General features: G+C 44.3%; 1 protein-coding gene across 1 annotated transcript in view; it reads left to right on the top strand.

The window, feature by feature from the left end:
* Positions 1-9,439: 9,439 nt before the first annotated feature.
* Positions 9,440-15,771, top strand: part of ADAM12 (ADAM metallopeptidase domain 12) — a gene marked incomplete at its 5' end in the record, with an annotated part of 183,204 nt that continues 176,872 nt past the window's right edge. Inside the window, 2 exon segments of the mRNA XM_084526031.1 lie at positions 9,440-9,527; positions 9,530-9,673. Of these exon segments, the coding sequence (XP_084382157.1) occupies positions 9,440-9,527; positions 9,530-9,673 (232 nt within the window).

Here is a 15,771-nt window from a genome sequence, read left to right as displayed (position 1 = left end):
CAGATAGAAGAGGAGACTGTCTGGGTAAGGCTTGCTCGGAGTTTTGTTGTTTAGTATCTGGGATTGGCCATGTCAGCGTAATGTTTTTTGTGAGAGGGCTGATTTACAAGGAAAACAACACAGCAAAGCAGGGATAAAGTTTCTGGCAGCTCTCTCTGGAGGAATCCATTCCTGATACATCCATCACAGCAAGAGCTCTGTGGCCAAAAATACCCCAGCTTGCCTCTTCCGCAAAGATGTTTGCTCCTTTGACTCCAAGGACAAAAATGCCTGTGTGCTTTGATGGGTGGGTAATTGTCTTTCCGGGAGCATTGACTGGCCACTTGTTCACTGACAGAGTAGATCAGTACACGGGGTTGTCCCACAAGGTCATATTTCATCAAGCACTATGACTTCAGCCTGTGTAGTTTATTTCTCAGTACGCTTCTTGCTGAGCTGGGTTACAGCAAGCTGGATGCCTGGGAGGTGCTCTCCCTGTGCTCCCCCGCTGTCATGCCCACGGGTCAGCAACAGGGGGCTGTGAAGTCCCAGCCCCCTCTGAGGCCATTCCCCATTTGCAAACTTCCTAATAAAAGGCGATTAGAAAGCAGGGGCACAAATGAAATGCAAGAAGGACACCTGAGCATAAAGAAAAGCATTAGGATAAAATACGGTACTGAAATGTACTGTAGAAAAGTTTAATATAGGAATGCAAATACACATCAAGCTTTGATTTAAATACATATCTACCACTGAAATCACAATCACAAAAATCCTTTCCCAAAGTCCTTGCTCAGAGAGAGGAGCCCGTGCTGCTTGTTGGGTGGTGCTGGCCTGCCTGCTGATAGTGGCATCATTCTGGTTTGGCTCTGCAAGCGAAACTTGTTTCCCAGCTGAACTAACTGGAAGTGTTTGGGGAGGTCCTGATTTTTTCTTTAGCTCTGTGTTTAGCTTTGGCAAAACTGCCAAACTGATGAAAAAAAAAAAAAAAAAAAAAAAAAAAAAAAAAACATGTCATGTAAAAACACACTTCTACATTGAAAATAAAAAAACATTCCATTTTTCTGTCAGGCGTCTTACTTATCCTAGTTCTCCTTGGCTCCTTACCAAAGCTGTAGGAGGTAGAATTACTTAATATCCATTTTAGATGACCCACAGAATAAGATAATGAGGTGTATCATCTCCCTAGCAGCTGCAGAATGATTAAAAAATGAGAAGAAACTGCACAAATGTGCTCATGGTACACACAATTATATAAAATTAGTAAAGAGGAAAAGTGGAATAAACTGCTTGAGGTTCTTGTTGCATAGATAGGATTATGAAAAAGACTCCCTAATTACAGAGATTTTTTATTATTATTATTAGAAATTGGTCACAGTGATCTATTGTTAGACTTTATGTTTTAAATACTTTTACCTTCTACAGTACCCTGCAATGACTAGACGTTAGTACACATATAATTATAGGAAGACCTTTATGCAAACACTTACTAAACGTAGGCTGCTGCGTGGTTCTGGAGTTACTGCAGGGCTGCACATCACTTCAGAAATTGAAAGTAGAAAATGGCAGCATTTCTTAAACATGCATTAGCTTCATTTTCTCACTTGGATCATCTGATAATACACTATCCAACACCTTTTAAGAGCAAAGCTCTTGTAGTTCATGAAGTTGTACCTGAGAAATTGTTAGACTTCCAATTTTATTTCAAAGGTTTTTTTGTTTGTTTGTTTGTTTGTTTTCCAATTTCTTGTTCTCTAAAATAAGTGAACTCCTTGTGTTCCCTTCTGGGGTGATGTGATGAAAGTTAATGAAGTTTATGACCAAAAGGGTGGTCATGGGAATGGTGTCAGTCCGAAACTGGGTTAATTGGAAGATTATCTGATACCGGTGTCTGAAGGATAGGTCCCTCAGCAATCATTTTAATGAATTGTAATATGTAAATGTGGCCAGAGAGTCAAAAACAAAAACAAGAAGCAAAAGAACAACACGTATTTGGAACAGGAGAAGTCTGTTTCTTGTAGTTGGGATGTCCTCTGAAATTGTGTCACTGCAAAAAGTAGGAGGGAGATGGGCTGGAGACAGATATGTGCCATGATTTGGGGGAAGAACAACAAGAAAACGATGATGATCCTCTCCATGGATAAATAACGAGCAGGATGCTCACCGTGGCTGCCCAGGCAGGCAATGACAACAGCACAGCCTGGTTTGAATACCTGCCCTGGTGGCGGTCTTCAACAACAGTGCAGTGATGTCAGTGACAGGGAATTACCAGTCTATTCTACACTGTCGATTTATAGAGAAATAAACCAGCTCTTAGATATTATATCCACATTAGTTCTTCGTGACTAATGTTATTACAATGAATACCAGAGGAATTAGTAATGAATACCCACTTACTGTAAAGTGTCGCCAAATATATACTTAACTTGTAATGCTACTGGGAGCACATATATAATTTTTGTGTTTGTTATTATGTAAAAATATAACTTTGAGGGCTCGTTGGTCTAAATTTAATTATGTAATGGCATAAGTTAAACTGCATGAAAGATATGTAATTATGGCTGACTGTTCTATCTAATACTATTAGCAGATATTACAAAACCAGCATTTTACTTCTATTTGTTTTAGTTCAGAGAGATTTTACGTGCTGTGTTTATGACCCAAAGCAAATGAAAGTTTTGCATCAGAGTATAACAATCAGAAAATGCCTATGATAAAAAGAGCTCTGTTTCACTCTTCCTTTCATAAATAATATAAGATTAAGACCTGATTGATTTCATTCTCCCATGATACATACCATAGTACTTTTTAATGATTTCTCTCAACTTTGCAATTAGAAATATTTATTTTTCTTTACAAGCATCCAAAAATATGCTGTCCTTCTAATTTACTGTCCCAGCATTTATGATGATGGATGTTGCATTGTTTTGTGGTTTGCAGAGGGCTACACAGGAATGTTAAAAATATATGACTTCATAATTTTTGGTCTGAGTTGAATACTATCCTCTTGTGAGACATGTAAAAATTTGTGGTCCTTTTTTTCTTTTGTTTTCAGGGAGACAGTGAAATTCGAAGCAATGGATCAAAGTGCTTGTTCTCAAAGTCTGGTCTGAAGTCAGAAAAACTTATTTAATGGGTTATTTGTCATATTTAAAAGATTTGTAGTGCAGGAAACTTTTCTGCCATGCTCTCAGAACTGTTCTCTCTGATACAAGGATTGTGGTGCAGAACTGTCACTTCTATAAATGACTGCTGAAATAGATAGCAAAGCCTAAAATGATGTGTTTTCTGCCATGAGAAAAGAAGGAGCTATTCAGGTCCTCATGGAGAGGATGTTGGATGCCCAGAACTTAGGGCCACATCACTCTGGTTTGGACTTTCCAGGATCTTCTATAGCAGGCTGTTGGGCAGAAAATCCTTGCTGCTTCTTCCCACATGGCAGAATTCCCTTCTCAGTGCAGTAACCAGGGGCTGATCATGAGCAGAACACCAAACTAGAAGAGAGTGCAAACGATGATTTTGCAGAATATTAATTCCCACCTGGTAACATCAACTACCCCAGAGTGCCACGTGTCTTTGCTGCAGGGGAGGGCGAGGGTCACCAGTTGCAACAATAGCTTTGGCCAGGAAAATGGCAGCATCAGAAGGAAAAGTGTCACTCTGGGGCTGCACAGCCACGCTGGACCCCCTCTCTGATTTATGAAGATAAGCACTGGGGCACGGGGAGGCTCCACTGCCGGGGGTGGCCGTGCTCACAGAGCTCTGTGTTTGCATGACCGAGGGTTTATGCTACAGGAAAAGAATGTAACGAGGGAGCGCATGAGATATGGGTTTTTGTGTTTTAAGTGCTGAAGAATTTAGGGGGTTGCTGTTGTTGTTGTTAAGGTCCTGTATCCTTGGAGCGGTGGGTTTCTTTGTTTGCTCTCGCTTGAGCTCCTCTTGGCTTTTTCACCCTTGGCCCTGTTACAGCAGGCTGCAACAGTCTCTGTGTAGTTTCCCTATAAAGTAGTATATAGAGCTTAATCAGCATTAAAACTGAGCCTACTCCCCTGCTTTGTTAGAGAAAAGGAGTTGTTTTCCAAAACAGTGTTGCAGTGGGGGGGTAGGACAAACTGGGCAGAGCAGGGAGGGCAGAGGAGGGTGATGAGCACGTGTCACTTGCCACCAGCCCTGCTGCCCCCCTTGCAGGTGGGAGTCATGCTGGCTGGCAGCGTTCTCCAAACACAAATTACATTTTATGCCTGAAACAGGTTACAATTATTGTCTCATTTATTAAATATGTAAATAACTTCAGGATGGCCGTGTCAGTTTTACTTATATTTGAATATCATGTTATAATGCTTTAGCCTTCAAACAAAGTGAGGGTGGTTTAGTTTCTTATGTATCTAAAAAGAAATGTACCTAGAAGCACTTTAGTTCTGGGGTTCTGCGGTCAGTGATGAGGTGAATCCAGTATTGTAACCTCTCCATGGGATGTAGCTTTCGTGGTTCCCTGCCATTACAAAGAACCGTGTTACTTCAAACAGCTCGCGGGTTTGTCTCAGGAGGGAGTCTCTGCTCAACCACACCAAACTCAGTTTTGCAAGTTTGTGTGCAGCAGAGGAGACACTGAGAAAATCCTTGGTCCTCTAGAGAGGGCAGGAGGAGGCTATGCCTGGAATCAGGCTGAGATCTAGTGGCACTGGGTGCCCACCGGCTCGCCTGAGCAGGGCATGGAGCAGCAAAAGGCAGAGCTCCAGGGCAGCAATTTCATACGAATTTGGCATTGTGGGACTTCTGGGGCAGGAGGTGAAAAAGGCCATGACCAAAGCAAGGACCTGCAAGCAGGAACATAGGAATATATCAATAGCACGAAGGTAGGATTGCTGACCTTGCGTTGAATTTCATGGGCTTAACGCCTTGCTGCAGGCTCTGTGCACTGCTTGGGGCAGCATGACAGCCCATCAAGGCGTGCAGGAATGCGTGCTCCCTGAAGATACGGAGGATGGAAACTTGCCCTCCCAGACCAGAAAATCTAGAGAATGCAACTTCTCCCAAGTATGTATAGCAAACTATTCAAATCCATGCAATAAAGCAAGTATTTCATTTCAGTGTGCAGAGCTGATGGATGCTATTCTTGGGAGCATTCTATTTTGTGTCCGAGCATTGTGGCAGAGGTCTGCAGAAAGGCTCTGTGGCAAAGGGTCAGGCTGTACTATGCCATATCTCTGCCTGTTAATTACAGAGTACTGCAATCTGCCACTGCAGTCACAATTCAGCAGGATCTTGATTTTGCAGCAAGTTAATGAAGTGAGGGAAGACTGGAGACACAAAGTCTCAGCAGCTGGCTAGGGGACACACAGATTTCAAAGGGAAAAGTTTTTTGTGTTTTGTTTTGTTTACAGTACAAAGCAAAAACTTTAGCCTGGAGGCCCCAAAACTGTAGATCCCTGTAGCTAAGCCCAGACAAGTCTTCATGCCTTTTGGCACATATGGGAATAAAAGGACTCAGATTTCTGGATAACACTCGATGCTGTGATTACAGTGAGGTTTCCTGGATATCCAAAAGGAGATCACGGCTGATCGGGGAAGATGTGAGAGCAGCATTACAGAGGTGATTTCTCCCCACCAGAACCTCTCCTCTTGAAATAATCTTTCAGTTGTCTGAAGGGTTTATCCATGCTTCATTAACTTCAGCTATAATGCATGGATGCAATTCCTGCTGTAGCACAGAAGGGTAGCAAACACAGTTTTTTTCTTCATATTTTAGTACTCTATGCTCCATAGTGTACCAAAGTCCACCTCACAAGTGCCATACAGTTTGTTACTCCTGTATATACTCTTAGGTCCTGTTTGTACCTCCTGTCTAATGTCACCAGAGCATATGGTATTGTAGTCTGAAGTTTTTAAAACATGTTCACTCTTACTTCTTTTTTTTTTTTTTTCAATTTATTCTCCCCCTTCTTTTTCTTCATGTTGTCTCCAGCAGCCCCTAATTCCTTCTAAAATTTCCTTCTTCTTTAACCAAGGGGAAACTGATGGAGGTTGATGTTTCCCTCAGTGTATCTCCTTTCTTTTAGCTGTCTGTACAAGCCCTCATGTTATGCTTGTTTCCAGGTAAGTTATTCCATACTTTATTCCATACTTGTCTTTTCCATATGGCTCTCTTCTGACTTGACCTTTCCAGTGCCCTGTGAACTAAAGCTCCCGCCTGAACGTGTAATTCGATAACCAGAGGCCGAGCGCCTGTATTTTGATACAGTCAAATATGAACTGTTAAAAATCATGTGTGCTTCTTACATCAACATATTATCAAAGTGAATGCAAGCTGAGGGTTAAGCCCCTCCAACCCGATCTTTTAAAGTGACACAGTGACACCAGGCAGGGGCAGGGATGGTGGCTGGAGAGAAACGGAGGCCTACCTGCAGCCCTGCTTCAGGGCTGACCAAGAGTGAGGCCAAATTGCCAAGCACCCCATGTATGTTACCAATTCTCAGCCTCCTGCTGAAGGAGGAGTGTTAAGTGTTTCCAAACAACTTCAAGGGGAAGTGGGGGAAGAATAAACAGAGGCAATGCAGTTGACAGACGTGCCCAAAGAGAGCTCCATGATGGCACCTCGGCCATCCTTGATCCTCGCCTCTCCTTTCCTGAGGCTTTCCTCTAGCCACAAGTGACCCACAGCTGCAGGGGGGGATATTTCGTCCACACATCCCAAATCATAGAGACAGTACAGCAGAGGGATCTGTGGTTTGGGGTTTTTAGCTGATGCCTGGCTTGCTGTTCCTGCAGGGCAGAGGCTGAGCCTTAAAGCTGAGCGCAAACCAAGCTGCCAGCATATGCCACCCTCTGCCCCTATCTATAGGGAAGAAATGGCCATTTGTTAGCTTTCCCTTTCCCAGAGAGATAAAAACGAGGAGTGAAAAGATTATTTAGCTGTTCACATCCTGCTGCTATTGTAGGACAGAGAGCAGAGTGTGTTTTGGAAAGAAAAGCTAAGCGTGGCTGAAGTAAAGAAAAACTAAATACCTATGCTAAGGAAGATAAGGAGAACAAAAATGAAAAGGAAAAAAGAAAAAGAAAGAAAGGAAGGAAGGAAGGAAGAATTAAAGAAAGAAACCTTAAAGAAGCAGTAGCAAAAGATACAAAGGTAAATAAAATCTCAGACAGTGAAACCCCCTACAGCCATCCCCCCACCCCGTCCCCGAGAGTGCTAAAGAACAAAGCTGGGCAGGAGGAGCGGACAGCCCATCGCCCGCGGGAGCAACCTGCAGGATCGGGGCTGTGGCCCCCTTTGAAGCAGCCACACAACCTGGATGCAATTTTCATTTCCTGCAGGGAAACTCAGCCTTGTTCTTCTGAAGTGGATAAGCCAAGCCTCGTAAAACTAATTGTGGGAGGTGGTTTGACATGAGAAATGAAAAGTCAAGGTTTGGTCTCTCGTAGGCACATAGTGAGGCAGGGGCACTTCAGATTAACTTCACTTTTCTTTCTTTTTTCAGCAAAAGAGTTTTGAGACTGCTGTGAAAACGTACTGCTGTTCTTCAGAGTCAGAGTAACTACAATTCAGTAGCATTCCTTTAAGGATGTTGTTAATAAAGTATTTGGGGCTGTTTTCTGATAAACTATCAATTTATCAACTTCAACCCCATAAAATTAGTGCAGTAAAATGCAAGCATTCTTTTCTTGTTAAGTTTTGGGGGAGGAGGAGGAGGAACATTGATAATATCTAGCTCATTCATGCTAGTGAATGACCAAGATATAATTGGCTCCACATTCTCTGTTAGCAAATATAGTTACTCAAAATAAAAATACTGCCATTTAAGTGAAAAGCCACATGGGATTACCAAAACTGTATTTAAAAGTCCCTAGCCCCCTTTGACTGTTTTTTGTTTGTTTGTTTTTTAAGTGAGGGAAAAAAAGCTTCAAAGCGTAAAAATGTCTACGTGGCATTTATAGGGGCCTGCCACAAACAAATCTTCTGGTTTAATTTTCACATTTTTAACCAGTGTGCTGTGTGGATTATGCATGTCCTTAATAAGATAGTCAATGGAGTTCATTAGTTTAGATTTTTAGGGATTAAACATTGCTGAGTTTAGATGTTTTTACAGAAATGTAATTGATCCTGGGGAAGCAGGGATAATTTAGCATTTTGGTAATTAAGGCTATACATTAACTGTTCACAAGGATAGGGGTTGCCCAGGAAGGGGTGTGATGAAGAAAATCCATGCTGCCAAGATAAGAAATGAGGGATAGATGTAGACAGCGTTCAGAATTGAGGGCAACTTGGGGTGAGTGGTCTGGGGTGGAAGGCTGAGGGGAGAGGTGGAAGAAAACAAACGTTTTAATTGTGGGGAAAAGCAGCTGATAGGAGGCCCAGCTCTTTTCTAGGTGTATGTGTTCCAAGATGACCTGACATTACCACTATTATCCCATGGACGTGCCTGTCCCACAGGCGGCCCAGCAGGGGTCAATGGCTTGAGCCAAGCACAGCAGAGGGCTCTGGCTTGGGAACTGCGGGACTTTGCATCCAGAGTTTCGCCTGAGCTGGGGAAGGCATCGTCCAGATCACTGTGAACAGACACAAATCTGTGCACCCCAAATAATAATAATTTTATTTTATTTTTTTAATAGAATCACATGGCTGTTGTGCCTGAGATGTCCAAAAACCTTATTAGGCCACCTTCAGCGGTTATTCTGGGTACAAGGAGCATGGGGTCAATAGGCAGAACTAAGTATCAATACCCAAAAAGTGAGACTGGGGAAGAATCTCACTGAATAAAAAGCAAAACTGCACAATAAGGGTTTCCAGGACTGGGATCTTTCTTTCGGTTGCTCTGCAGCATTCTGCACAACATGTGGGCATTATATGTATTTTGGTGGTACACCAAGGATTAGATAATCTGTATTTGGTTATTCTCCCAGACAGTCGGTAATGATAATTTGAATGAGGAAGATTTTAAAAAATGCATCTGGCAACTCTGTGGGCGTGTTGTTGTTTCTTTTTTTTTTTTTTTGAAAAAAACAATATAAAATAAGTTTCTGGCGGCACCAGGAATAATTAGGAAACCAATAAATAATCGCTGAGCTCGAACACATGCAGATGACTTTCCAGAGGAAGCAGCCAGGGCTGCGTGTGCAGCAGAAAATGGGAAACCTTGGCTCGGGGTGGGGTGTGTAGGGAGAGGGGGGGGATCCCGAGGGGGGGTAACTTGGGGGGGTGCTCGGCGCTGGGGGCGGCGGGCGCTAGGACCCGGCGGGGGCGGCCTCATTTGTTCCGTGGCTGCAACGGTCAGCGCATCCCGCCTGCCAAAAAGGGGGGAAAAAACCCAAAACACACACACACACGACTCTCTGAAAGAAAAAAAAAAAAAAAAAAAAAGCCGAGCAACTTTTTTTTTTTTTTTTTTTCTCCCCCCCTAAGAAAGCGGAGCCCCGCGGCAGCCCGTGCGGCAGGAGCAGGAGGGGTTTGGGAGTTAACTGCATGCAGGAAATCTCTCACATCCTGAGTCCCGGCTCGCTCCTCGCCGTAACTGTATATTATGGTGCTGCTCTCCAGCCCCAGCTGATGAAAGTTTGTCTCCCTCAGTCCGGGCTAAGATGTCAAAGCGACTCCGTGCGGGGCAGCGGCGCTTCCCTCCTCCGCGCCCCCCAGCCCAGCTCGCCGTGCTGCTGCTCAGCCTCGGCTGGCTCCTCGTAGCATCACCCAGAGCCCAAGGTAAGTTACCGAGAGCTGGACGTGCACACCGAGAGCTTTGGAAACCTCGAAACCCTTTCCTCAGCCCACGCTCCATGTTACGGGGACACCGGCAGCCGCCCGGACAACGTGAGCTGCACCGGGGGGGCTCTCCGCACCCCTCCGCACCCCTCCCGAGCCCTCCTCGCTTTGCTGTCCCCCTCTTTTCCCTCCCCTAGAGGCCTCCCTGCCCCTTGGGGGCCCGTCCTGGGATCCCCCCTCCCGGTCCCGGAGCGGTCAGAGCCCCGCAGGCAGCCCCCGGCTGGGTGCAGGGTGCGGGATGCAGGGTGCGGGGTGCGGGGTGCGGGGGCTCCTTTGGGGTCTGGAGCCTGTTTGCAGCCGGTGCGAGCTGCCCTGCCGGAGAAAAGTTTGCTCGCAGCCCCGCTCATTCAAAGGGAGCGCAGGCAGGCAGCACTGGCTGCGTTTGGAGCATTGGTTTGCAGCCCGGTGATCCCCTCTCGCAGCCGAGAAAGAGCGACTTGGCTCTGCACAGCAGCTCCGGGGCTCATTCGGGAATCGCTGGAGCCCCGGGCCCTGTCCTCTCCCTGTAGCCACAGCTGACAATGCATATTTCATGCGAGAGAGGGAGGGAGATCCTCTCGTATAAATATCTTTCACAGCGCTGAAGAGCACGCAGATCTCTGCATGTTCCTGCAAACTCGTCTTGGGACTTTTTTTCACTGCAACGTTAAACTTTGTACATGTTTGTTGGTCTCCAAATGTATGCACGGAGACTTTCTCTGGGACTTTGGCTATGGGCTTGCTAGGAGAGAGGCAGAGGTGTACTTGGCCACACGTCAGCCAGAGCACTGACATCCTAGGACAGGCAGAACAAGCTGATGCATTAACCTGGGATTTACATGAATGGATTAACGGGACTTGAAACTTTTGCCTCTGTGAGGGATCCTAACTTCTGTCCTTCAACATTTGTATTTCTTTCTTTACACCAAGTCAGTGTGGTGGGGAGAAAGGCTGCAGAAAGTCTCAGGTAGATGAAGAGCCATCAGTCCATGGTGTCCCTGTGGCTGTCCCTGCTGCATGGACAGGGGGTGGCTTTGGGTGGGCTGAGCATTGATGTCCTGACCTGGCCATGGGAGCTGCTGTGGTCAGACCAGCCCCTCCATGCGATGGAAGTATGCTAGGATGGGGTACGCCTGGCTACCTGCCTGGGAAGGTGTGGGATGAGGGGCTCCAAGAAATGAAGAAATGAACATACCCCAAAGTAATGACCTTCTAATAAAATTAAAGGCACGCTGTGGGTGGCTGAGATCTGACACTGAGATGAGAAATGGTGAGCGGCGGTGGAAACCCCAATGGCTGTATTTTGGGATTCCCTAAGAGCCAAGCTGAGTCTCTAAGGTCACATTTGTGCTGATGAATTAAGCTCTCTGAAGTGTACATCAGTTTCCCGTCCTGATGCTAGGTGTCAAACAGCAGTGGTGCTCACTGACCCTTGCAGCTCAGTCGGATTTTCCGGTTGCTTTGCTACATCCCTCCTGCTCCTTTCCGTTACATGTCCATAACTTGCTCTTTTGGATCTGTAGCCAGTGTGCTCAGCAAGTAGCCTCTTTTTTTTTTTTTTTTTTTTTTTTTTTTCCTGGGGAAGTAGAGAACAGCTTGAGCCTTGCCAGAGCGTGTGTGTGCTGCTTTCTTGGTCGCAGAGGTGCTGAAAGTTATGGCCGCACACTGCTAGACCCGGCGGAGCTGCCCGGTGATGAAAAGCCCTCTTAGCTGTGCTGGCACGCATCTCCTCCGGGTGCTTTGAAGCCCTGCGACTTCTACCTCAGCTGGCTCCACCGCCGTGGCTGCTCCGGGCCTGGTGTCCATGTTTTGTGGTGCCGCCAGGGCATCCTGACTGTTGCAGCAACACACGCCTAGAGATTAAGACAGAAATTTTAATTGTGATACGCCTTGAAAATCATTTTTGAGATGCAGTTGTTTGAAAAGGCAAGAGGCACACATAACATGACAGCTCTCATATTAAACAGAAATTACCAGGTTACGAGCTAGACAAGTAAAAGTAGCCTCGCCTCTCGCTTTCAGAGTGAGTTTCCTTTCCAATTTTTATGGTTTCACAATTGCATTTTCCAGTTGCCAAAATCTCCAGCTCTTGGCTGCTGCCCGAAAGGACCCCATGGATGACATGGAAAACTGACTGAAGTACTGGCCTCAACAAGATAGGAAAGCTGGTTTTGCTTTGTTACCCTAGTGGGGAATAACGTCTGGAAGGTTAAGATCTAGTCTTATAGGTTTTGACAAATGCCTAAAATTCAATGTCTGTGTAAGTTTTTTGCAGAGTCAAGGCCTTTGTGTATCTATCTACAGGGCAGACAACGAGGTGATGGTGTGTAAAGGTAAAGTCCGTATTAGTGTGTGTGGGGAACCTCGTAAATCTCTTTTAGATATTAGGTGTTAGCTGCAAGAAGAGCAGAAAAAAAAAGAAAAAGAAAAAGAAAACCCTAAAACTGCAGTCCAAAATTCTTCACCTTCAGTTAAAATAACTTTTCTGCCGGGTTTTATTTTTGCTACTGGTTGCAACTGCCTTGGCTGTAATGGAAATAAATTACAGGAGGAGATAACATTCCTTGTATCGTGCTTTAACACTGATCTCTCCAATGTGCCTCCTGTTTTCAAACTCATTTTCAAACACTGTCTTCTTTCAAACTGTTGGACCTTATGTGGCAGATATTTATGGTCTGTGTATACTCACCTTCTCGTCTGACGATTATTCCTATCAGCTCCCCTGCAGATAGCCTGGCACAAGCTCTCCGCGTCCACAGGGCTCCACAGATCCCAGCCAAAATACACCAGCTGAGGACATTATGCCTGCTTTTCCAACCATTTTCACATCATTAACTCTCAAGTTTGCTGGTGAGCAGCTGGTGGCTTCTCATCTCTTGCTTTCCTTGAGATTTTTGAGAAGGGCACATCCAGCCACAAAGAGCATCCTCAGCCTAATGGCTGATGGGCTGCGTTTCGGCTGCTTTTCACCTTGCTCATGGCACAGGAGCTGCATCTCCAACCACATGTGAGCAACCACAGCAGCCCAGGCCTCTGTTTATCTGCTGCTTCCACTGTCAGCTGCCGCCGATGCTGTTGATCACGAAATTCTGTTTTCAAAAGGCTGAATTCACATAAGGGCTTATTTGGTCTGCCACCAGCCTCGTTCAGACCTCACATATCCTAATCCTGACAGATTTATCACTGGCAGTCTCTATGTTTTTAACATGTCTCATATTGGCAGTGCAATTTGTCCAAGGACTCCAGCTGGGCTTCACTTTGTCAGCGAGCTGGCGGACAGCAGCAGCAGCGGGGCACAAGGACAGGGTGCTCGCACCAGCTGAGCCTGGCATCTGAGGATGTGCCTGGGGGAGGATGAAGGGCTGGGTGCTGCCTCGACTCTGTACCCACTCAGGTTTTGCTCTTCATGTTGCATGCACTTGCGTCTCATTTAGCCTTTCAGATTATTCACAGGAAAAAATGTGTCATCTCCAACATTTTACAGTACCAGAAGTCTAAGTCCCACCTGCAGAGGCTTCTCTTCCACCCTGCTGAGTGACCAGGGCAAATCTATGACAAACTGATTAAAAAAGGCATGGCATGAGTAAATCTATTAAAGGGTTGCAGTTGGTTCTTTCTAGGACAGCACAACAAAAAATCTGTTTTCTTTCTGGTGAACACCAGAGTGAAATGCTTCAAGTGCCCAATGAACAAAGGTTGGGCATCTTTAAATGTCCCTTTCAACCCAAACTGTTCTATGAACTGTATTCAGTCCTTGTCTTTTTGATAAAAGGGTCACATAATACCCAAGGAAAGGTGCGGTTTTCTCAGTAGACTTCAGACTCAAGAGGAGGTCTTAAGACATTTAGATATTGAACTTAGTGATATGGTTTAGTGGAGGACTTGTTAGTGTTAGGTCAGAGTTGGACTCGATGATCTTGAGGTCTCTTCCAACCTGGACAATTCTGTGATTCTGTGATTCTGTGTTTTGTTTATCACCCACTGTGATTTGGATGCTCAGCTAGACGGACGGTGCCTATCTGTCTGGTAATGCTATTCACTTTGACCAGTCCTACAATGCATTGTCATTATCTCAAAATAACACTTTTATGCCTTTTTTTTTTGGTATATTTTTTCTCATCTGCATTTTTAAGTTTGTGATTGTCTTTTATAATGAAGAAACTTACTACTGGGGGATTCATGTATTACTGAGCCTACTGCTAAAATTATCAAGAAAAATGGTGTCTAAGGTATGATGTTAAACTGCAGAGTTACCCTAATGTCTATGAAGTCCCACTGGGGTGTAGGCAATGCTACAACGCCACTGCAAAAAGAACTTGAGGTGCATGGAAAGCTTGTGTTAGTGGAAGAAGCCAAATGGTATTTGCTGAAACGAATGAATGTTCTCAGCATTAGCTGTTTAGTGTCACATAAGAGTTGGAGAATACATTGATACTGAGTGTGGTGTTGTCATCGGTGTTTCAGAAAGTGACTTGATCATCTGCATCATCTAATCAGAAAAGTTTACTCCTCTGTTAAATCACTTCATGTTGTTTAATTAACTTTTTTATACCACATATAAATGGTGTTGCTCTCCTCCATGATTTGCAACTAGGATGAGAGATATTGGGTTGGATCAGGGGTAGAGGTTGTCCATCCACTAAGTCACAGTGATGAAACCATCATTTGGATGAACATATCCTTTCTCATCCAAAATATATGAGCTAATAAGGCGAGAAGTGGAATGTTTCATGGCCTGTTATGCATGCTGGATAATACACAGCAAGGCGTAAAAAGCTGGATGCAGAATTTGGCACAAAAGGATCTTTAGCTAGTTTATTCTGAGATATTTGTCAAGACAAACAGTGTCAGTGCTTACAAATCTAGTCTAATGGTATATGTCAGATGCATTAACTGAAAAACATTTTTCTGACAGTGGTGAAAGTTTGCTGTTTTCTTGCTTCTATTTAATGTTTTCTAATTCTGAAAACAGCTGATCAAGCAAGAGAAATAAACTTCATGTGTGACTGCTTACCTTTGAAAGAACATATCAGAATATAAACATCACCAAATCCAAGTGTTTATGGGATTTTGTTTTGATATAGTGATGTAAAAAAAAAAAAAATCAAAAAATCTGGACTTTGTCATAATGCTACACTAAATGAGGCGAGCATATGGGCCTGGCCACACGTGGAGCTGGGCATCACCACTGTCCTTACTCAGCAGTGCTGTCTGTACACGTGCTGCAGATCTTCTGTTACTTCCATGATTAGAAGATGTGAGGAGGAGAGCAATTCTAGACTATTTAATTTGCATTCCTTCTCTGCCACTGAGAACACTGTTATGACAGCTATAGCTGGGAATGAAATTTGGCCCCTGCAGCTTCTCGGGAAGGATATAGCATCTCGTTTGGACTCATGTTCTTTTGTGAACTGGAGGTCATAAAACTGTATTCAGGCTAAAAACTGCTTGTGCCTTTTGACACAGACTTTAAAACATGAGATAAACATTTCAAGTGAAATTGTATTTATGGGTTCATGTATTGCCTCTTCAAAAAGGAAAATTTATCCCACAGAAGAGATACTTTGGGTAAAGATGTGTGTTTGAGGGGAAATGCAGTGTCATTGCAGAACTCTTTACCCTTTGGAAAGAAGGAGCTTGTCTATTTTGCATTACACAAAATAATAATATATTTAAAGACTTGTTTGTGAGTCTGATCTTTAGTTGTGATAATTTTCCTCACCTCCATGGATGTGGCTCCTTTGTACAAATTGGTGTTAACACAACTTTCTGTGCTATTCATTTGGAGTCTGCCTGAAGGGATCCGAGGATGTATAGGTCCGATGAACAAAGTCCTATTGGTGACATGGGAAGATATCCTGGATATTCTTCCCACCCTGAGGAAAGAGTAAGAATAAATATTCGTTACTCCTGTCACAGAATCGCAGAATCATGTAGGTTGGAAGAGACCTCCAAGATCAGCTAGTCCAACCTCTGACCTAATGTTAACACGTCCTCCACTAAACCATATCACTAAGCTCTACATCTAAATGTCTTTTAAAGACCTCCAGGGATGGTGA

This window comes from Aythya ferina (assembly GCF_964211825.1).
Source record: "Aythya ferina genome assembly, chromosome: 7".
NCBI classification, from domain to species: Eukaryota; Metazoa; Chordata; class Aves; order Anseriformes; family Anatidae; genus Aythya; species Aythya ferina.
Note: the sequence above shows the minus strand (reverse complement) of the source record. Positions and strands in the feature narration are given on the sequence as shown.